Genomic DNA, 23,476 nt, shown 5'->3' with positions numbered 1-23,476 from the left:
GACCTGCTCCCATAACAAAAATTAGTATTGTTAGTGAAAAGCAGTTTAATGACAGCTATGGAGAGTAAAACCTCCCATTTATTCCCAAATTTATGAAAGAACGAAAAAATTCCGCAGCTTTTAAATGCCATCTTCAAAGGACAAGAAAAATGAGCTTGTGCTCTTTTGCATCCCAGCAACAAGTCATTGCTGAAAGGAGTGCAAACTAGAAGGCAGTTTCTCTTTATGGTGGTGATGGGGATGTCTCTAAAAGCCAGCCATCTGGGGATTAAACTTTGTATTGACGTTACTGGCAAGTACTTTGTCCTGTCTCTTTTGTGTGCTCTTCTGGATTTTGATGTCAACTGTGTTAAACTAGCCTTGTGCTTGTTAATGCAGTTTCTGGGCCTGCTCCCATTGAAGTCATGGCAAAGATCAGGCTGATTTTGGTGGCAGTAGAATCAAGTCCTCTGTTGTTGTTTTATCAGGCATTTCTCCTGTGCCACTGGCTCAGGATGTTTATGATAAGCTTGGTCAGTTTTGCTGCAACAGCTGTAGGCACCCTTGCTCTTCAAGTACACCCTGGAAGAAGGTTCAGAGCCTAGGAAAGCTACCCAAGTCTTTGCTCTGCCAACAGGAAAATTTCCCCATAGCAGCTTCCCCCAAGGAAGGCTTAACAGTGTCACTGGCAGTTTCTGTGGACTTTTCTGGTTTGTGGTTTGGTTTTTTTATTCACGTATTTGTTTCACTCTATTACTGTTTCTAATTGGACATGGACAAGATTTTTCTATTGTTCCTAGACAAAGATCATTTGGATTTTTTTTTATTTTTTTTTTAGTTTGGTGCTTAAAGATAGGCTCATGTTTAAGCATATGAAGAGGTGGGCTGCTCTTAAAAAGCATCCATAGCTGCTGTCTCTGACTTGTGATCTACTCTGAACAAGAGCTTCCGAGTCTCAGTTTGCAGGTGGCTGTAGCTGACAAGCACTGAAATGTGCTTGTTCCCCGAGCACTCCTGCTGTGCTCCATGCAGATGCTGACTGGTGGGGTTTGTCCACCACTCCTCTGTGCTTTGGTTTATATTATACAGAGAGAGGAGTGTTTCAGCTGGTGGCTACCAGCCTGAATGGATGCTGGGATATTTATTGTCTGTCCTGTTGCAAGCTTGACCCCATCACGTGACAGAAACAATAAAATGGAGATGGGTCTTTTCAGGGCAGCTCCATGTCATACCTTTGCCATGATTTGTGGTCTTCCTTCCCATTCTTGACCCCCTGCTCTGGCTGCAGAGAGGCCATAGGATGATATTAGGTAGCCTAGGATTTGGGGTTTTTTAGCGTTGCTGCCACATTAGTAACAAAATGGTTGTTCTGGTCAACATCTTGATGTCCTGTAGTTAGGGAGAAAGAGTTGGCTGTGTGTGTTCACCAAGAGCTGCTGGGGAAGCAATGCAGAGAGAAAACAGCTTTGGAGAAGAGCATCCTGTTTGGGATCCCCATGGAAAAATGGTGTTTCACTGTAAGCAGGGCATACTGTGGGAGTGTATCTGTTGATTAAGCTTTTGTCTTAGAGCAGCAAGGAGTTCCTGGTGGACAGCAGGAATGGTTTTCCTGCTGTTCTGAGTAGGCCACATTTAAATTAAGTGGAAGAGTGTCAGCTGGGGAGAGAGAATTGCTTGAGAGGTGATGCTGTGAGGTGACAGCCACTGCTCAGAGGAAAACGGGACAAGGACTTGAGCCTGGATACACATGTGGCAGGTGAGCTGTGGCATTGCCCTGAAGCAGTGGGGACAAATGCAACAAAAGGAAATCTGCCAAAATCCCAACTCCTGTATTTCTTCTTTCTTGACCCTCTCATCTAAATTTATTTTTCCTGATTTTTCTTTTCTCTCACCTTTATTCCACACTTCCCTTTAGTATCTCTGAGGGCTTTTGCCTGGCATCACTTTCCCTGCATCTGCCAGGCCTGCCTTCTCCCTGACCTCTCCCTAACCCAAGAGGCAATTAGACTCTCAACATCAGATTTCAAGGTTTGGGGTTTTTTGTTTGCAAAGGATGAGAAGGGAAAAACAAAAGCGGTTCCCTGAGTAATGTAAACTACCCACAGGCACATCTGTGCCTGTGTGATGACAGCTCCTGGTGGGAACTGCCCATCGCTCCCTGCGCCCTCCTCCACTGCAGCTGCTGACAGGGAGGGAACAACCTGAGGCCTGGCTCATGTTGATGTAGGATTCAGCATGCTGGAACCCAGACCAGAGCCAGCTGCATCAGCTGGCACTCACCACCCATCCTATGGGTCCCACTGCATCAGTTGCCAGCAGAGTCATTCCCTGGGCTTTTCTTGCTCACTTGTACACTCTCACTTCTTTCCAGCTCTCTGTTACATGTTTTTCCTCTTTGTCCAAAGAGCAAAAAGGTATAGACAGATAAGTTTTGTTAATGTTTGTATCAAGCGTCCTAAAGTAACTAACTCTTCTACACACTAGTGTGAAGTGTAGAGGACATGGGATTGTTCTTCCTCTCTGTTTTGTACAGCATCTGCCTGCGGCTCTGATTGCATTGACACTGATCTCCAGCTTTAGTTGTGATGGCAATTAAAAAGCAAGTGTTGTTTTCATATGGCAAGAGATAGAATGTTTCAGCCTAGTAATACAGTGCACTAAATCCCTTGCTCCTAAGACTGAAGGTGTGTTTTCACATCATACTGGTATCAGTGAGTGACCCCTTTCTTGCTGCCTCTGAAACATTTCTTACTGAAGATTCCGTGTTGTCCCATAGCAAAGCCTCAAAAAAGCAAGAGTTTGTTGCTGCACCATCAGCTGAGTTTGTAGCAACTGTAAGGAACACTAAAAACACTCCAGAGCAGATAACTCATCACAAGTGTGTGACTACACTGACGTGGTTTTCAAGGGGATCCTGACCCTTTTTTCCTTGCCTTGGCAAAAGAGTAGGTTGAGCTGCACCTCTGTGGGGCCTTGATTTTGCATGACCTTGATAGCAGCAATTCTTCTGGTTCTCTAACATTTGAAGATCAAGCCCCTGAATGCAGGACCTGCACCCTTCCTTAAGCGCTGCAGATGTACACCCCTTTCAGAATTCCTCAGCTCTCGAAACTGGGACCTTAGCTGCGAGGCAGGAGAGTCAACAGGTGGATAAAGAATGAGAAAGATGGAGAGTGCAGAGGAAAAGTTGGTCTAAAACTGTGGCAGCTCTCCCAGTTTGGGAGTGAAGCTGGACTGAAAGGTTTTAATGGAAGAGGCAGCATATCCCAGCCACAGGGGCAGCCCTGGCAGCTGCTCCAGTGCCACTTTCTCCCTGCACGCACTTGGGACAAGGAGCCAGAGAGCAGCCAGCAGTCCCAGGCTTGTTGCAGCAACAACATCTGTTTCCTAGGTGCACTTTGTTTCTGAAGAGGCTGTGCAGCACGCTCCATCTGCGCCCTTCTCCTTTTTATCTTTTTTTTTTTTCTTTTTCTTTTTTTTTTTTTCCTTTTGCCGCTTGTGCCGCGTTCGGGGAGGCTCTTAGGGGAGGCAGGCTCTTCCCGGGAGGACCCTGCGCCAGCTCCGTGCCAGCGCTGCCTGTCGGGCTCTTTGCGCCCGGAGCAGTATTGTCAGCATCTTGACAGCTGGCCGGCTGCATGCTTATTAGTTACTACTTTCCTCTTGCCCTCCACCTCTCCTTCGCCTCCCTAAACACCTCCACCCTCTCCCTTCCCCCTTCCCGCTCCTGCCCCGTCGGCTGGTTAGCCCTTCGGGGAGCCCCCAGCCTCTCCAGATTAGAGCTCTCCAGGGACTTCGTCCTTTTGAAAGGAAGAAAGAAAAAAAAAAAAAAAAAAAGAAAAAAAAAACAGGGGAAAAAAAAAAGGGAGGGGGAGAAGGAGGGGAGGAAAAAAATTTATTAAAAAAAAAAAAAAGAGAGAGAGAGAGAAAAGAAAGGGGGAACAGAAGAATGAAAACAGACCCAAGGGGCAATAGTCCCTCGAGCCATTTCACTGCATTACAATGAATATGGACTCTATTAAGCTCCGTTCTGCCTGTTAGTGTTTCCCAGGGCAACACAGCTCCCATATGGCAAGCATGCAGCAGATTAGGGTAGGCCTCCGGGCTTCATTGAGGGCCCGAGGCTTGACTGGCAGTTGAACCCCATCCTTCCCCCCCCCCCCTCACACTTGACACTGCCTGTGTTTATCTAAAGCAAAAAGGGCCCGGGTGGGAGAAGGGGGCATTTGGGGGGTTATTGTCCCGGGCAATGGGAGAGGGCAGGGAGAGGGGTGGGGGGTGATGAGGGAGGGAGGTGGGATGGAGGAGAAAGGGGGTGGGGGGGCGCAGCCCCTCATACATATTCAGGAGGGGTCTTGAATGGGCAGAGGAGAAATAAAGCAGATGGAATTCATGTTAAAGAACAGCCACAATCGCCCTCCAAAAACAAGGAGAGAAAAGCGGGCAGCCTTAAAGGAGCGTAGGGAGCAGCGTTTATCCAATTAGCAGGGTTGTCAAATTGAATTTACTCAGAATGGAGGGGGAAGCCCGGGGTGGTGGGGGGGGAGGAGGGAAATTAAGTGTCTAGGGCATGGGGGGAGCATGATATTGAAGAAAGGACGTGAGTTTTCTTTTTTTCTTATGCTTTAGCCTTGTCTTTTCAAGGACTGGAGCTGCTTTCAGGGCACGCCAAGGGGCAGCAAAAGCCAGTGTGTATACTCTGTTTTAGCACAAGGCTCCTCTCCTGGTAACCGTGGAAAAAAAGACGTGTATCCTGTGAGGCAAGGCCATCCTTGCATCTGTGGCCCACCTGCACTAGAGCTGTCCCTGGCTGGCAGGTCCAACCACTGTGGGACTACCATGCCACAGGCAGTGCCCAAGGTGAGCCACGCTCACTGTGGTGCCACCACCACGGTGACACTGGGGAGCCCATAGCAGGTATGAGAGTGGCGTTTTGTTCTTCAAGCAGCCTCACGCTTGCTGGCTGACAAAATGCCAACATGAGGGGGTTTGCTGGATCTCAGCAAAGTCAGCCTGATCAATGCCAGCTGGAAAGTGGCACTCAGTTCAGAGGAGCTGTTGGATGGAGAGATGCCAGAAACTGCAGGCATTGGGTCCTCAGGGATGTGAGCAAAAGTCAGACTATGAGAAGGCTTTGCATCCTGTTGCTAATTCAAAGCCAGCACGCCCAGTCCTCTCCCTGGTGGTGCTGCAGGCTGTTGTGGAAAGGAACTGCTCAGGGAAGTAGCTTCAAGTCAAGGAAGACAAAAATGTTACAAAGATGTTGCTGGTTTGGTTTGTTGCTGGTTTGGTTTGCATGAGCAATTGTGTTCAAAGAAAAAAGATGTTTTACCTGCAATTTTAATCTATTTTTTTAAAGAGGTGTCTGTTGCTCAGGACTTGCTTGAATTAAAATAGTAATTCTTTTTTAGGGTCACCCAGTTGCAGTATTTAGGGAAACTCACTGATCTGTGGTGATTGTGCCATGCCAGGTTTTATTCTGGATATTTTCCTTCTGACTATGAGCATGAATTTATCCCAGGCTTTCTCTGTTGTGGCTTTTTGATGGACTCTCTAAGCTCACAAGCAGCCACTAAGAGAGTCTTTTTTGCCTAATCACTTTGAAAAAGGGAGGAGGGGAGCCCTTCATACAGTTAGTCAAGGGTTGTGTTAAAAGAGCTAATGCACTCTGAAATCAGCAGCTCTCAGTGCTACAGAGGGCAAAATCAGGGAAGCTTTTATCCCCGTTTCCACTGTGCTGCCTCCTTGACTTCAGACATGGTGATGTAAAATTGGGTTCTGCCTTTCTGCCCTCTCCTGATACCAGCCACTTCCCATTTGGGATCCTGCCACTCCCTCTGGTACCTGCACAGCCATCCCCATGCTGTGCTGTGGGAGAGGGAGCTTCTGTCCTGCACCAACCTGTCCTTTTCCCAAACCATTTCAGAGAAAATGAGCATAACTTTAACAGTGTGAAATGAATACTTCGAAATGGGGATGCTGGGTAGAGGTTAATTTTGCCCTGTGGGATGTTACTGTTTGATGGGCTGGGGAGAAGCAGTCAGGGATGCCCAGATTGCTGTCTATACCCAGGAATCATGCAGGAACTTTGAAGCTGATCTGCTCAGGTATGTCACCCTGGACAGTATTTTTGTGGCTAGAGGATTATATAGTTGTACAGTGGGATTTTTCAGAGGGGATGGAAAAGATAAGGGATCTAAGAACAGCTTGCTTGATGGGATGGAGGTTCCAGTCAGAGAGCTTTTGATTTCCAGCCTTGCCTGCCACTGCTTTACTGGATTACCTTGAGCCAGGTTGGCTTCCTCTTCTAGCCCTCAGATTCCTCAGTTTGTAAAATAAAGGGGTACTGTTGCTCTTTTCTCTTTCACATTTTCTTTTTCAGTGGTTTTTGCTTTGTGGGGGAAAAAGTACTGTCTTGTATTGAAAACTAATGATTACAAGTAAAATTGGCCCATACTACTGTGTAAGACATTGATTTTTCTGAAGAGCTGAGGTCTCAATGTATGAAACAGAGAGCTGGGGGTATCACTGTCCCTACTTGACCCGCTGGAAACAGAGAGCAGCTGCAGTGAATTCTCCGGAGTCACCCAGGGTGTCCCCAGCTGGTCGCTGGACTGAAGTTGCTGCAGCCTTTCCCGCTGTGTGCAGAGCAGTCCCTACCCCTTCCCACTGTTCATCCCTTGCAGGAAGAAGTTCCCAAGGTCCATCTGCCTGACACAACCCCGGACCGCTGCCATGTGCATCGGTGACTTTGCCCAGCTCCCTTTCTGCCTGCGCATTCCCGCGCCCGCTGGTGGAGCTGGGATGTGTGGTGCCGGGATGCTGTCCCAGAGCTGGGGTACAGGCTGGTTCCTATTTGGGAGCCTTGTAAATTACAGGCAGTGTGGCACTAACAAGGGCTGCTTGGCTGGCCCTTGTTAAGCAGGAGGGGGCTTGGGGCTGTGAGCTGCATTTCCTCAGTAAAACCTTCAGTTTCTAATCAGCAAACACCTCTCCTGCGGCCTGTGCTTAATTCAAATCCCTTTTTCCTTTCGAGCTTTGTCACCCCCCCGCGCAGGCGCGGGCCTTTCTTCCCTTTTATATCTTCACCTCTGGTTTTCCTTTCTTGCTCCGCTGCCTTTGCAGTGCCCTCCATCACCACAGCACAGCTGGGGCTGCAGGCAGGGGCCTCGCTGGCCTTAGGTGTGTGCTGGGAAGCTGAGCCGACAGATTTTACACCCCCACCACCCCTCCTTAACTGATTAAGCTCTCGTTAATTTTCTTCTCTTAATGGCCCCTCTTTTGATTTACTAGGCTGTCTGAAAGGGACTTAGAGCTCCACCGACAGGAAATTGTTATTTTAACCTGGCAGGAAAGAATTTAAAATAAATAAACAAATATATATTTTTTTGTTTATTTGTTTTTGCTCCTTCTTGAAGCTATTGAAATTACTTTGACTCTTTCTTTTCCTAGATAGCAATTAAGCAGGAGCTGTCAAGGCTGGTGGTGGTGGTGGCTGCAGAAGTGTTGGCAACCAGGAGCACCTGGCAAGATACCTGCCTTGAGCAGGACCCTGTCATGCAGCAGCCCTGAAGCCCCCAGTGCAGCCCCTGCCTGGGACCACCACCTCTAGGAAGCCAGCTGGAGTGCCTGGGGTCTGCTCTACTCCCCACCTCTGCCTCCTCTCCCACTGCAATCCACTCTGGTGCTGCTGGCAGGGACATGAGGCAGATCGAAAGCTGCCTGATTAATAAAGTTCCTTGCTTTGCACGATTGCAGGCTGCTTAAGGGCAGCATTTTCAAAAGAGGTCAGCTCCAATTTAGGCATCGAAATAAGTTGGTTGCCTATTCAGGAGAGCTCAGCATGTCAAGAACTGAATGCTTTTGAAAATCTGGCTTCAATTGTGGAAGCTGAGAGTTTCAAAATCTGGCCCTGGATCCTAACAGTTCTTTTGGAATTGATGTTTTCATTCATTTTCCTCATTATTTTTATGCTGGCCATTTACTTTTTGTACTTCACTCAGCTGTGAAAGAAATGGCCACATGTCCCTATTTAGAGCTCATACTCTTGCCTGGAGGTTTGGGGAGGTACCATACACACACTTGTTGCAACACACCTTCTCTCCTCATTCTCTGCTCAGTACTGTTCAATCTGCCCAGTGCTGTGGCCAAATTTTTTGAGCTCCCCTCTTTTTCTCCCCACCTATTGCTCTTCGTCTTTTCACAGACCTGGGGGCAGTCAGTTCAGTCATTGCATCGATGTGCCTGGGTGGTCCTAGCTCACGAAGGGTCTCATGCACAGTTCTGCGCCTTCAGCTTTGCTCTTCTGGCCAGGGGCTCTGTGCAATGCAGAGCTGCAGGGAGGTCTGGTTAGGAATGTCTTTGCCTATCCCTTCCCTCAGCTCGGGCTCCAGGGAGCAGCTCCTTTCTGTCCAACATTTTTCCATCCTGCTGCCAAACCCATCCAGATAGCGGGAATGAGTCAGCTTTTCTCCGAAGGCTTCCAACACTGAGGAACCAGACAGTAAGTCCTACCCCAGAATGTTTCTTCTACATCAGTGAAAGGCTTTCCATCTGCAGCAAACCTTAGGGTGTGAGGTGTTTTTAAGCCTGAACTACCTCAAAGTCTCTTCCCGATGAGTGTAATAAGTGAGACCTTAACTTGTACATCAGCAGTGGTGCCAACACTGCATGTTCTGGTATGGACAGACCCAGGGCACTTTTACAGCCATCATCGGTGGTGACTTCCCATGGTGGCTGTGGCATAATGAAGGGTGCTTTGGTGGCTGCCTTACGTGGAGAAATAAACTTGAGCAGCTCAGATGGGTCTCCAAGTCAGTCGCTCAAGTATCTTGTACGATGCTATGTGCTGGTTGGTGGGGGAAATTTTGAGACTCTTCTCAGGTGAGGAGAGTGAATACCAAGAAGGATGAGGTGTGTGGGAGGGAAGTTGCTGTCTTGTCTCTTTGGCACTGGAGGATACCCAAAGGCATTTTCACATGTAACGGGGCTGTGGCCTGCAGTAGCTGGAGTATGGCCTAGCTGTTCTCTCTGGGTGCCTCCAGGATATGCCCAATGTCTGAGCTCTGTCCGTGCTTCTTGGTGCCTGGAAGCCGCATTGGGCCATGCCAAGCTTGACTTAATTTATTCTGCCTCTCAGCAGGGCTTGTCATCTTGGCCTCACAGCCACTCTCCCCATGACTGTGTAACTCCTGGAAAGAGCTGCCTTGTGTAGAGCCTCCTGGTCCAGCTAGTGCACTGAATTGATGCTGGCCTGCAAAGGGCCATGTAAAGATGCTCTTTGTGGCCTTTCCAAAACTCCAGCAGCATGTCGCTTTACTTGGTGTTTGTTCCTTTTGAAATCCCCAGCTCAGAAGAGGCTTTTCTTCTCTCTTCTCAACTTTATATGAATGTCTCTTCCATGACTTCTCCTTCAAGTAGAGCTCTGGGATGTAGGGGAAAGAGAGCTTGTGAGGCTGTCAGAAGGACAGCCCAATTTGCAGAGAGGCAAAGCAGCCTGCTGGATTCTTGCTGTCACGATGTGGAACTCAGCATGGCTGGCCGTGGACATTGCCCTGCTGTGCTGCACTTTTGCACCTTTGCTGCCACCAAAAGCCAAGCAAAGTCACGTGAGAGTAGCTTAATGATATTTCCCCAAATGCTGTGATTTCCTTGCTAGTAGTAATCAGCCTTGCCTTGAACAACTCATCAATCATCTCAGGAGGAGTATGTGTCAGTCCTTAATTCAGGAGTTAGGAGGTTTAATTTTGGGGCATTATGCTTGATGGGACTTGTGCCCTCTTTTTGGCTGAGATGGGTACAGAGAGCACATGCTCAAGCAGGTGATGGCTCAAACAGCGACCATGGTGGAAGTAGGCAGGGTCAAGTGCTCCTGAGGATGGTGACTGTGGCCAATGAGCTGATTGCTGCAGGGGGAGCAGGCAGTTTGGGCTGTTTGGGCTGGCTGCCATGGCTGCTTTGGGTCTGGTCTTGTGCTTCTTCCCTGTAGACATGCCACAAGAGCAATTTTGCAGTGCCCTAAGACTTGCAGGTCATCTTAGTGCTACAGCTGAAGGGAGCTCCAAATCCTATAGCTGCTTTATGGTACCAGTAGAGGGAAATCTCCTCTTTCTTCAGCCTTTTGTCCTTGATTAAAGATGAATTCAGTTTGACATTTGAGGTGTCTCTTGGGGCAGCTACTGAGGTCTTTAATCCCCTGACCTGTTTGTTCATGAGTCTTCAAAGCTGCGGCAGTGTGCAGCTCTTCACAGCAACCTGGGTTGTGAGGTGTAAGGTGGCCTTACATTTTTAGTTTTCTGGGACTAGTTGATGCTTTCAAATATGGACCTGGTGGTTTGTGTAGACTTAAAATAGGTGGTGTGTTTCAGGCAGAACAGTTAATCTAAAGTATTTTCGTAGGTTGTGTGTCTTAGTTAGAATGGACTTGTATTGCTCTTTTACTTCAGTGTTTAAAATAGAATGTATTCCAGACATAGCCAAGAAGTGGCAGCAGCACTCAGTGGATATCTTCAGTAATACTTTGTTGGAAATGTTTGTGTTTTGCTCCTGAAAATGTCCTGGTGTGCATCACTGTCATTTACTGTGCCAAGTATGAAATGGGGAGTGTGTGTCTGTATGTGCATGTGTACTGAAGATGGGATGTCTTGAGAGACTCCCAACCGTGCCTGGGGGAGAGGCTGGAGAAGAGAAATGCTTGCATCAGCATCCGTAGTCTCCTCAAGCCACTGGCTCGGTGAATTGTGGCAGTTTAGGGATGTTGGTAGAGAAGCCAGGCAGGGCTGGAAAGCAGAGGGGAGCCTGAGAGTTTCATCCATCATGTCTCTTGTCATCTGCAGGAATCCACTGCCACAGATCCGCTACATCCCCTGAGGCAGCTTATGGGACCCTTCCCTGGGCGCCCCAGCTCACACTGCATGGGATGGCAATGACACGTGGAAGGAAGAGGCCCATGTCCCCCATCCCTTGCCTCGTGCTTGCGGCTGCCAGCTGTTTTGCCAAACTGAGTGAGTGTCTTTTCTTACCAATTCCTGTTTGTCTCAATGCTGTTTAGCATAGCCACGCCTCAAGGACACAGGCATCCTCTCTCTGCTGTTCCCTGAGCAGCCTTGACCAAAGGTCTAGGTTCAAACCCTCCTCCAGAGGAGGAGACACATTTGGAGTGGAACATTTCTCTCAGGTGGTGCCAAAGAAATTAAGCTGGTGTACATCTCTAAAAATTAGGGTGGGTGTGTGAGGAGTCAGGGGGATGGTGCAACACAAGGAGAGGCTGTGGATAATGCAAAATGTACAGCACTGCAGCTTTTTCCGCTGTCCTTTCTATTGCTGAGTCTCACAGAGCTTTCATATTCCCATTTTTTCCCCTCTGTGCAGGTGAATCTCTGCAGGTCACAGTGCATCCTGCTTCTATTGTCCAAAAACTTGGGGGCCCAGTCAGCCTGGGCTGTGTGGTGGATCCCCCCCGAGTGAACCTCACATGGAGACTGAATGGGAAAGAGCTGGCTGGATCAGACGAGGTGCTGGGTATCCATGTGGAGCGAGGGAAGCTCATCATCACGGCTCTCAACAACCGCACCGTGGGGAGATACCAGTGCATCGCTCGTGTGCCTGAAGGAGTCATTGCCAGTGTCCCTGCAGTGGTCACCTTAGCTAGTGAGTAGCTTCAGTTCTCTGACAGCCCCTGCTTGCTTGGGCCATCACTCACACATCTTGAGAGGCTCATCCATTCCTGCTTGTTCGTGCTGGCATAAAGGGATGACTCCTTTGGTGTAGGCCCTTCTGTAGCATTTTTGATTGTGGACTGGCTGACATGGTGTGACCCAGTCTGACCCAAGCTGTCCTCCTGCTGCGTGGTAGGCTGCAGACCTGTCCTGCAGGGAGAAGGACACCTGCAAGACCAGGTGATACCTGAGCCATGGGGTTTGTGTGTGTGTGGTTGGTTTCCTGACAGTCAGACTGCCTCTTCTGGTTCCTGACTTAATGATGGAGTCATTATTCATAAATAGTATCTGCTGGTGCTGATGGCCCAGCTGCTGCTGGGGCTGCTGCAGGACTGCTGCCAGCACAGCGTCAGTGTGTGCCTTCCTGAGACATAGCTCTGAGCAAGGGACTTTGCTCCTATTCCTTTGCTTATGAGCTCCTCGCTGCTGCCCTCTGGCATTAGGAGACGTGTGTGTGGCCAGAGGTGTCTTAGGTGGGCAATTGTTCTTACAAGTGCCTGGTTTTGGCCAGATGTTGTGTGTATTTGGCCAGAAGGTGCTGTATTTGGATACATCTGAGAAAGCAGTGGAGAGCCCCACCTTCTCAGAAATCCACATGGTGTTTGGTGGAGCAAGTGTGTGCAGAGCAGGCTGCCATTGCCTTGCAGTGACAGTCCCTGAGCGTAGAAAAGGCTTCATCTTTCCCAGAAAAAGGGAGTTTGGGGCTAAGTCTTAAGAAAATGAAGAAGCGAAGATGTTTGTGCAAAGTGGGGCCTGGCTTTGCTTTAAAGCCAAGAACTATTGGCTTGTCACTGATACATTAATCAGGAGTGAAATGTTTAGGCCAGGCTGGGTGGGAGGAGGAGGAGGCCAGGGAAAGCAAGGAGAGTTGCTGAACTCCCAGGCAGGGTGGGAGGGGGTTGTCACGGGGCCGAATCTGTCGGGGGATTTGGCTTGAGCCCCATGCTGAGATTAAGTTTCGGAGAACACATTCCAGAGCAGAAAGGGGGCTGTGTGTGCTGGTGGCCTGATAGAGAGAAGGAGAGGAGGGGAGAGGTGGATGGGATTACCAAGGGCTTGGTTTGCATTTAGGAGAGTAGGGTGTGCACAGCTCCTCAGCCTGATCAGCTCCTGCTTAGCTGACCCCCTTTTCTTTTGTTACTCACACCCCAGCCTACCACCACCAGCTCTGTCTCCTGGGAAAAAGATGTCTGACATATCTGCTAGACTTTAGTCTAGCATCAGTGGTGGATGGGAGACAGGTCCTGAAGCACCAGAAGGCGCCACCACGTCCTTCAGGACAAATCAAAACCACTGAGTAGTGCATCAGCCCTTTCCAGAAGCCAAATTACCTTTGCCCACTGGATTGCAACGGGGGTTGTGCATGCAAAAGAGAAGGATTTGGCCATTGCTGTGGTCCCTGTCATGGCAAACACACTTCTGAGAGGAAGTCAGGAGCACCTTTCAGTGGAGCTCACAAAACTGGAGCCAGAGTTTGTATGATCAAGCTAAAAATCAATTGTGGAAAACCCCTGTGTTGTGCTGCATGGGTCCCTCATCCTCAGGGGTAGCTGGAGATGGCAGAGGCTGTATCCCACACACCTGGATAGCCTCAGGTGATAGCACTCAGGTGGGGAAGATTTAGAAATCGGTGAGTGAAGAGAAAGATGGTACATCCCAGTAAAGACGTGGGAGGAAAACCTTCTGGAGGGGTTCAAATAACCAGTCTCATGTTTATGGGCTGAAGGCTGCTTGCAACAGTGGTGTTGTAGTGGTCTGAAAGAACAGGGAGCACCACTGGTGGTGGGACTGAGTTTGAAAGCTGTGGTAGCAGCTGTGCCCGGGGCTTTCTCTCCTGCTCCAGACCTCCTCTACAGCTGATTCAGTGGTGACCATGGTGAGAGGAAAGCCTTGGCAGGTCAGCATTGCAGTTTATATATCTCCTCCAGATAACCTTCAGGGCTAAAAGAAAACCCTCTGAAAGTCTTAGTTCCATCCAAAAATTATTTTGGGGTGGCAGGGGGAAAGTGAAACTGGAATGTGTGAATTAAAGCAGTGGGGGGAAGGAGGGTGATGGAAATATTTTCAAGGCTTAGGTTGATTTTGGAAGAGGACCTGGAGTCATTGGAAGAAGTGACTTGCTAGGTTTTGAGGAGTTGTAGGTAACATCGTCTGACCAACTTTTAGGCTATTTCCCCTCCTTTCTTTTGGTCTTCTTTGAAGGAGACACTCTGGAGTGCCCCAGGCTCTGTGTGCCCGGTCCCCTGGGGCCAGCTGTGCTTTGCTGACAGTCAGCAAGCAGACAACCATCGCTGCAGTGCTGGCAGCCACAGCATAGCCGTGGGACTGATACCTCCTTCTCTCATCTGCAGCACAGTGATGCAGAGGCCATCTCTCTTCCCCCTGACTCAGAGAGCTGGTTGAAATTTGCATTTAATTTCTCCAGCAGAGATAAAGTAGCTGTTGTATATCCAAGAGGTGGGGGGAGGGGGGATTTGCAGAAGGGAAAGATTTCGTAATGTGTCAAAGGGAGCAGCACTTCAGGCATTACTTGGGCACCTTTGAGTCCTGTTAGAGCTGAGCTTGTGCTCCACATAACCTTGGCAGCCCAAGGCATATCAATGTATGTCACCTGCTGATCACTGCTGGCCTGAACGTGGTGCACAAGATCAGCCCTGCAGGCCCCAAGCACTGCAGTCTGGGACTGTATGGATAAAACAGGAATATTCCTGGTTTTCCAAGCCAGGCTTTAAGCCTTCATATGAATGACAGCTGCAAAGAAGAGAGAGACATTTTCTGTGCCTGATTCTAGGTAGCAAAGTTGCCATCCTGCCAGAAAGCCCTGTCCCAGCCCCTCTCCTGAGTAGAGGAGCTGTATGTAAAAGACACGGCTGCAGTGGTGGTGGGGCCAAGTAATTCCACCAGGGACTTGTACATGGTGCTGAGGGCTGGTCCTGTAACAGCCAGCGGTTTGGGAGGTCAGGAGCTCTTTGTGGAGCTTGCAGGGGCAACTGAAGCTCAGGGCTGGAGCAAAGCTGATGAGCAGAGGTAGTGGGAGCTGTGTAACTCCCAGCACTCATCTGTATGCATAGAAAAAATCAGTGTAGCAAACACAGCGGCAAGCCTGACCTGGATAGACGTGATGTTTGAAAACAAAACAGAAAAATAGATGAGGAGTGCAGCAAAGAAACTCCACCCATTCCAGTGTCCCTATGGCCCAGGGGTGTAGGATTGCAGGTCCCTGTGTCCTGGGAATGCTGTGGGCAAGGGAGGCTGGTTGCCCTGTTCCCTCCATCAGTGCCACGGGTGAGGTCAGTCCTCGGCCTTGTGGCAGCACGTGTAGGAAGCTGGGCCTCAGCATGTGGTGCTTGCGGGCAGTGACCCTGCACGGGGTCGGGATGGGCATCCCCAGGAATTTGCAGCTGCTTTCTGAAGACAGCCCCATTCATTTTCCTCCACCCGGGCCTCTCCACTGATACTCCCCAGAGGCAATGGCAAGAGGGAAGGAACGGGATGGCTGCCTGTTGGAAAAGCATTTGTAGAGCAGGCACAGGGACTCTGGCCCCAGGGGCAGAGGCAATGTGAGGAGGGGAGAGAAGGAAAACACAGGTGGTGTTTTGTGAGCCAGCAGAGCTGTGGCATGAGGACTGTGAAATGGGGAGTGGGGCTGAGGTGTGGTGGGGGACATGTGGTGGGGGGGGTGTCAGTAGGCAGGAGTCTGTGGGGCTGTGCCTGTCTCAGGAGGGTGGGAGGAATCTGGTGGTGACAGTGCCAGTGCCCAGACTCCTGCAGGGCTGGCTGGATGGGGAGTGAGAGCCATAGCCCTAGGCTGCTGTCACAGCTGAGGGGGGAATGGTGGAAGGTGCCTGCCCCCGGGCTGGAGGACCCCATTCCTGCCTATTCCCTTTCTCAAGGTGCGCCCTCTCTTCCCTCTTTCACTCTTCCCTATGGCAGGGAGAACTTTTACCTCGGGGGCCATCATTTTATTTACTATTGCTTCTTCTCCAAAGTTATTTATGGTCTCCCATTCATTTAATCGTGTCTGTCTCGCCTGCCTCGTTGCTTGGCCCCCAGCCCTGGGATTCAGCTGGTTTCCCTCCCTGGTGACAGCAGCAGGGCTGCAGGGCTGACCCTCCCCACAGCCCAGTTCACCCCATCGTGCCTCAGAGCTGGCTGCAGCATGGACACAAGCAATGGCCTTTGGTTGCACTCCCTCCTAAACTAAAAAAGGGAAAAAAAGCAGGGGGGAAAAAAGCGCCCTCTTATCCCAGCACGGCTGGGATTGGCAGCGCTCAGTCTGTCTGTCCGCAGCACCTCCTGGACAATGGCTGGTAGATGAGGACTTGCTTCACTGTGGTCAGGCGTGTCTTCTAAGGACAAGAACATGGGCTGGCACGCTGGGTGCTGCCATATGAGAAGGAAAACCCAGCCAGTGAGAGGGGATGTGGTTTCTCCTAGCTGCAGTGGTTGTTAGACTCTGGTGCAAATTGCATGTTAGATGTGGAGTCTGGCTGCTGCTGGCTGGGCAGCTGAAGAGTCGAGTGCTGCATATCCCCCTGGCATGGGTCCTCTCCTCCACCCCTCCCTGCTGGAGAGGACATGCAGGGTCCCCCTGCAACTCAGGGACACCTTGTTTGAACCCCCCAGGCCAAAGCTGGTTGTCCCAGCTTGGCCCTGGGTCCTCTGTTTTGCTCTGCTGGGGCCAAATGCAACAGGATGTGTGCAGGGGAGCTTGTCCCCTGTACAGAGGGGGACAGGGGTGACCCTGACCACCCCTCACCAGCTCTGGCTGACCCATCAGTGCTAAAGGATGGCTCTATGTGCCCATACCAGTGGTGAGTGGGGCAGCTGAGATCGCCTGTGGCCAAAGTCCATTGGCAAATAAACCAGTCTTGTTCTCTGTGGGGAAGCAGGAATTTAGGAGAGTAGTTTGGCAGGACGCTCGTACACTTGGCATATGAGAAAGTAGTTTATCCCAGTTCTGCTATTTTTCCTCTCTCCCCTGCCAGTTTCACTCTGCTTCTCCAGAGGTACCTGGTCCTTGCTCCCCCACCCACCCCAGGATGTCTTCCCTCTGTTCTTTCCCCCTCTATCCCCAGTTTTACCCCTTGTCCCTCATTTCTGGGCTGAGGGAAGAGCTGCAGGTTCTCCTCCCTACTGTGGGGCTACAGCACCCACAGATGTGAAATGTGGGCTGAGCCACCATCTGGGGGGCTGCATATGAGAGTTCCCCATGTCTGCCCAGCCCACAGTCATCCCAGGGGGAGCCCTGGCACAGGGTCATCATTTTCCATCTTCAAGATGGCTCTGCTATGCCAGAACCTTGGGTCTGCTCTTTTTCCAGGCTCCTGGGCCCCTTCTTTTCAGGATGTGTGTGCATGTACACGTGCTCGTGTAAGTGTGTGTGTGCAGATCCCTGCCAGCACTGCTGGAGCCTATGCCTTGGCTCCAAAATCTTAATTTGGCTGTGATGAATCCAGACCACCAAGGCGCACATTAATTTTCCCGATGCTCGTTTATATTTTGTTGATCGGTGAAACATGCGCAATGCGGGCAGGCAGACACTGGGCTTTTGCCACTTCTCCACCTCTTTCCATTTCTGTGGCTCTCACTATTTTATTCCTTGATCAAATATAAAAAGCAAAGAGGAGAAAATATCCATCATCCTTCCCCTCCCCAGCAGTAACTTTCATTGGAGAAGGAGCGTGAGGCACTGCCAGCTTTTCACAAGTTAAGAGTTAACTTTCATCTGGCTTTAATATCCAGTGGAAACATGGCTCCCTTCCTCAGCTTGTCTTAAAGGATTAATCACATTTCTGAAGTTCACCCCTATTCCTTCTTTTTATTATTTTTTTTAATTGAACAATGCCAAGAAATTCCAGAAGTATTAAGCATGTTCATTGCAAATCATTTTTATGACATTGCAAAACCTCCCCTTTTCTTCTCAACCTCCTCCCCTTCCCTCAGATCTGGGCCCGGGACCGCTGGCTCCCCCAGCAGCCACCCGACAGCCCCTCCGCACCGCGCTCGGGGAGGCTTTCTCGATGCCTTGCCAAGAGAGCTGGTTTTTATTTAAACTCCATAAAGGATCTTGCTTTAATCAGAAAGTCTGCTTGAGAAATTTCATGTCACTTTTCCATGACTGTGGGTGGGAGAAGCTTGGAGCCAGAGTTGTCTTTAGCTCTTGGAGCGCTGCTGCATTTCCCAGAGAACAAACCCCACATTTTTCTGCTGGCTGGGGCTGCCAAGGGAGGCTGCCTGCCGCCTGCCAGCCCTCCTGCTGCCCCCCGGCTCCCCAAACTGCCCGAGGTCACGGGTGCCATGTCCTGGGATGGGTTTCTAGGGGTGAGGGAGCTGTCGACAGCACGTGGCCATGCAGTGGCTGCAGATGGAACACTGCCTTAGAGTGGGGTTTTGCAAAGGAAATGTGGTTTCATCCAGACTTAATGGCGTGCCATTCAGGAGATCTGTTAGTCCTGGGAAGAGGCACCAACCTGAGCCTTGATCTGACAACGTGACTTGTCACCTGGGACAACAGCCAACTGCGGGATGTGCTGTTTGCACTAGGGGTCATCTGGGCTGGTGTGCAGCATTGTAAAAATGCATGTGAGGGACTTTTTCCTGGCACAAAACCTCCTCCCTCACAACACAGGCTGTCTGAGACTAACTTCCATCTTGCAGTGCCTTGGCAATATTTGCCATTATGCCCAGAGAGAATGGAAACCAGTTATCTCTCTGGAAAGTTTGCTGGGGTGGGACCAGGTTGGCATGCTCCCTGCCCTGCCAGATCTGTGGGGTTTCACTGCAGTCTTCTCCTCCTGCTTTAAAAAACACCGGGAAAAGAAAGCAAAAAGTCAGGTATCCCTTCCTCTTAGTTCCTGTGCTTCCAGACCTGCTACCCATATCAGCCCAGCCAGGGTGGGAACTCCCATCACAGCTTGGGCAGAGGGATGTGGTGGGACGGAGTTCTCACAGCTGCTTTGGGGAAGGACCAGCTGTGCCATGTAGAGGAGGAGCTGGTTTTCCTTGCAAGTCCCTGTTCTTCTAACTGGAGCTTGGGCACATGTGAAGCATCATGGTTAACCAGCTTTCAGCTGTGAGATATTTGATGGGAGCAGGAGTGCTGGGAGCAGAGACACTGATTTCGCAGGTGTGGGAGGAGCTCAGAGGGCATCACACACTTCCTCACACCTGGCATCTGTACACCCTTGAAGCAGGCTGGGCTCCTGATTATGACTACAAAGTCAGCTTCTCAGTAGCAGCCATGTGTGAAATAGTAGGCAGCAGAAGGACCGCTTTTGGCCGCCCTTCAGTGCTGCAGTAAGTTGGCTTAATTTTCCTCTCAGGCCAGGATTTTTCACACCCAGTTTCCCAGTCCTGGAGGAGGCAGTTTCTCCAGAAGCTGTGTTTTAAGTTACTCATTTCATAGGAAAAAGGAGGAAAAACAAAAAACAAACTGTGAAATCAAGCCAGTTTCCCTAGCTGCTGGGGTCAGAGCAGTCCTCTGCCGGTACCACAATGAAACAACCCCGAGTTCATGGGGAGAGGATGAGCTGACACTGAGATGTTTCACCAGCCACTCAGATGCCTTGTCTTTTGCTCCCTTCGCAGATCTCAAAGATTTCAAGTTTGATGGCCAGCATGTGATTGAGGTGGATGAAGGGAACACCGCTGTGATTGCCTGTGACCTGCCTGAAAGTCACCCCAAGGCTCAGGTCCGCTACAGTGTGAAGCAGGAGTGGCTGGAGGCCTCCCGAGGTGAGTGCACAGGGGTCTGTCCCAACAGGTTCTGTCACAGGACCCTCGGTTTCGCCCTTCCTTACCAGCAGTAGCTGTCTCTACCTGCTGCCTCCTTGTCCCTTTGTCACCTCTCTGAGCACAAGTCAGTTTAGGCATCAGGCATGGTCTCCCTGATGTCTGTGCTGCCTGGGACATCATGGCCTTTTCTTTCCCTCTTGTCCACCTTTTCTTCAGGACAATGCCTGTCTTCCAGGAGGCTGGACAGGGGCATATCTTGTGACTGTGTGGCACTTTCTCTTCTTTCTCTACAGACAATTATCTTATCATGCCATCTGGGAACCTTCAGATTGTTAATGCCAGCCAGGAGGATGAGGGGACTTACAAATGTGCTGCCTACAACCCTGTGACACAGGAGGTGAAAACTTCAGTCTCCAGTGAGAGGCTCCGTGTGAGACGTAAGCCATTCTCCCTTCACTGCACATCTCCAGCACTGGGGGCACTGAGCAGTGCTATCACAGCTGGTTTTCTGTGTGAACCATTATCAGTTGCTGAGAAAACTCCTTTCCAGCAGCAGAAGGCCCCAAGGTCTGCTCTTGGATTATGTGTATGCAGCCCTGGGATTGCCATATTTCCTTAGGATTTTTTCTTGGTGGTGGATGGGAAAAGGTCCTTAACCCTTTGGCAAGGTGGCTTTGCTATGTGCACAGAACCCTTACAGAATGTCCCTCTTGTGCTGCATTGCCATTTACCTCCCCCAGCACAGGAAAACAGTGTGCCCTGCCATTATCCCTACCTACCCACTGCACAGGGTGCTCTCCCACCAGCCGCCTTCCTTCCCACACACCTCCTTCCTCCATCTCTCCAGGCTCCACAGCAGAGGCAGCCCGGATAATCTACCCTCCTGAGGCTCAGACCATCATTGTCACCAAGGGCCAGAGCCTCATTCTGGAGTGTGTGGCCAGCGGGATCCCCCCACCGCGGGTCACCTGGGCCAAGGATGGCTCTGGAGTCTCCGCCTACAACAAGACGCGCTTCCTGCTCAGCAACCTCCTGATCGACCCCACGAGCGAGGAGGACTCGGGCACCTACAGCTGCACGGCTGACAATGGCGTTGGGGAGGCCGGGGCCGCGTTCATCTTCTACAACGTGCAGGTGTTTGGTGAGTGCTGCCGGAGCCATTGTTTCAGGAAGGGCTTGGACATCTCATCTTCTTCTAGGGGAAGATACTAGCACTGAAGCACTCTCCCCCTCCCTGGACAAACCACAATGTGATGCAAACTCCTGCTTGTGGTTCCAGTTTCCAGGAAATGGGTAGTAGTTCCTCCTTCTTGGCTCCCACCATGGGCTGGAGATGATGGATCCTCCATTCCTCTGCAGAAGCTCTTCTGTCATTTGTGGCACTGCTTTTGTTCTGATACTTTCTAGTGGAAGCCTGGTTGCTTTTTAGACATATTTGACATTGGCATAAGGAAGACATTGGAGTGTCTTGGTTTTGTTCTGTTTTGTAGGGGAGCTCTCTGTGGAGCAGAAAACATAAGGGATACTACACCTTAGATATTTCTACCACACATACTTCCCATTCTCACAATTTTTGGGGAGGCTAAGCCTGTGTTTCATGGACTGCCTTTCATCAGGTGCTGATGTGTTGTTATGGCACAAGCATAATCTTTGCAGAGTTGCATTTCAGCTCTGAAAAATGAGACTTGTAGATATCTGATGTCATGTGAGAGGGCAGATGGCCTTGGGCTACCTCTCTTTTCGGTTTATGTGAATGCTGAAGGGGAGGGGCATTGAAGCAGACCCTTGTGGGCCCCCACAAAGGGAGTGGGACTTCAGTGTAGGAAAGGATCCATCACTCTGCTCTCATCCCTGCCAGAGAGGAAAGTGCAAAGCCATGACCGTGCCGTGCTCCCAGCCAAGCAGCGCTCAGCAGTCTGTGTTTGTCCCTCACACAGAACCCCCGGAGGTCACCATGGAGCTGTCCCAGCAGATCATTCCCTGGGGCCAGAGCGCCAAGTTCACGTGCAAGGTGCGAGGGAACCCGCAGCCCTCGGTGATGTGGCTGCGCAACGCGGTGCCGCTGTCAGGCAGCCACCGGCTGCGGCTGTCACGCCGGGCGCTGCGGCTGCTCAGCGTGGGGCCCGAGGACGAGGGCATCTACCAGTGCATGGCCGAGAACGAGGTGGGCAGTGCCCAAGCCATGGTGCAGCTGAGGACAGCCCGCCCGGGTAAGCCCCTCTCTCCAAAGTCATGGCCATTCAGTCACAGCCTAACACACAGGACAAGGGGAAGCAGGGGAAGAAAGTCTGTGTGTTGCTCCTGCTTCCTATTTAACCTATGCTGCATGTGCTGTTGTGCCTGAGGTCTCTGTGTCTCCCTGTGAGAGCACATGACACCAGTTTCGCTTCTAAGGGTGGGGCACATTTGGGCAATCTTTACCCAAGAGACCTAAGACATTTGGGTGTACTGCCTCACCCCATGGCTTAGCTCTGCCTCTGAACTTGAACAGAGCAAGAGCTTAAAAACTGAATTCACCTGAGGTAAAAGAGCTACCACCTGATTCCTTGGACCCTGTAGAACTTACACAGGATTAAGAGGGGCTTCCGAAAGATAGAGACCCCTGTGGTTTATAGCAGGGAAAGGAGGGATTGTTGTCAACACTTTTTTGAGTGGCACAGCAGGCAGCACTGCACAAGGGGCTCACAGCTCTGCCTTAACCACAGACTGGAATGGACACTTACCCTGCTGTGATACCTTGTTTTCCAGGAGCTCCACTCAACCCCGGGCGAGATGCCCAGCCGGACTCAGCTCAGCCTCCAACACCACCTTCCAGGGACAGCACCTTAAAGCTGCCCTTGGATAAAGCTGTACTGCCAAAGCCTGAGACAACCCCTCTAGCAGCATCTCCACAGTGTGCAGCCAACAAGGAGCTGGTGACTCCAGCCGAAGCCCCTGTCATCCTCAGTTCTCCACGGACATCCAAGACGGACAGCTATGACCTGGTGTGGAGACCCCGGCCTGACAGCAGGGCCCCCATCCTCTATTACGTGGTGAAGCATCGCAAGGTATCGCTGTTTTGCCCTGCTCCCGTCTTCCCTCTGCGCCTCCGTGGGCGGGCTGGTGGCCTCACCACACATTTCACGATGCATTGGGGCAGGGGCACCCATCACTCACTGGTGGCACTGGTTAGTGGGACCTCCTGAGCTGCAGCCTCAGCCTGTTGAGGTGTGATGGGTACAGGTGGTCTGCTGAGCTGTCCAGGAAGAGCCCAGTGGCAGTGCCTGTCTGCAGAGTATACACACTTCTCCAGTAGCTTCCAGGTCCAATTCTCAGTTGTGTGCTTGCACAGGTAGGAAGCCCCAAGGGCAGGTTGCACAATGACTTGCTCTGGAATGCTTTTGTCTTGGCACATGCCACGGGGGCACCTCTGCCTTGAACAGCTTGGGCTGCAGGACACAGGGCAACAGCCTCTCTGCTGCGTGTGCCTACCCTGCTCAGCAGCACTGAAGTGCCCTTGCTCAGTGTGTGTGTGAGGAGCCAGCAAAGAGTTGTCATAGCCATGCTAAATCCTCTGGGAAGGTCCTTGTCCCCCAGTTTAAAGCTGGAGGGCAGTGCACTGTGAGTACATCAGTTGCAGGTGGCACAGTGTGAACACATGGGGTGGTGAACAGCCAAATCCTGCTGTAGCCCAGCAGTTTCTTTAAATGGTGAAGCATTGCTGAGGGAAAAATTCTGCTTTTGAGGTCTAAAGTATCTCTTCCCATTTTGCTGGGGATAAGTGGAAAAAAGGGCTTGAATTTATTTGTCTGCTGCTTTTCTTTCCTTTGGGTAGGCACGGAATTGCAGTAGAGAGGCAGGTTTTGTCTCAAATCCCAGAGGGTTTGAGTGTATTCCAAAAACATGTCAGATTGCATGTTTGGGATTCCCAGCCACTGCAAGGCACTGTTTTCAAGTACATATGAACATATGTATCTATGTTCCTGGAATTGTGTGTTTTTATGAAAATATAGTGTAATAGAAGACCTACAATCCTTGATTTCTTACTAAAAAAATTTAAGATGGGG

General features: G+C 50.6%; 1 protein-coding gene across 3 annotated transcripts in view; it reads left to right on the top strand.

Moving 5' to 3' along the window:
- BOC (BOC cell adhesion associated, oncogene regulated) overlaps window positions 1-23,476 on the top strand; it is a 53,776-nt gene that overhangs the window by 20,349 nt on the left and 9,951 nt on the right. For all 3 annotated transcript variants that reach the window (XM_058828728.1, XM_058828712.1, XM_058828721.1), the window contains exons 2-8: window positions 10,812-10,979; window positions 11,347-11,625; window positions 19,284-19,430; window positions 19,724-19,867; window positions 20,278-20,571; window positions 21,368-21,640; window positions 22,179-22,477. In XM_058828728.1, the coding sequence (XP_058684711.1) occupies window positions 10,895-10,979; window positions 11,347-11,625; window positions 19,284-19,430; window positions 19,724-19,867; window positions 20,278-20,571; window positions 21,368-21,640; window positions 22,179-22,477 (1,521 nt within the window). In that variant the 5' untranslated portion in view covers window positions 10,812-10,894. The remainder of the gene's footprint in view (window positions 1-10,811; window positions 10,980-11,346; window positions 11,626-19,283; window positions 19,431-19,723; window positions 19,868-20,277; window positions 20,572-21,367; window positions 21,641-22,178; window positions 22,478-23,476) is intronic.

Source organism: Poecile atricapillus, chromosome 1, assembly GCF_030490865.1.
Source record: "Poecile atricapillus isolate bPoeAtr1 chromosome 1, bPoeAtr1.hap1, whole genome shotgun sequence".
NCBI classification, from domain to species: Eukaryota; Metazoa; Chordata; class Aves; order Passeriformes; family Paridae; genus Poecile; species Poecile atricapillus.
The sequence above is the reverse complement of the archived record's forward strand: the minus strand, read 5'-3'. Positions and strand labels throughout refer to the sequence as shown.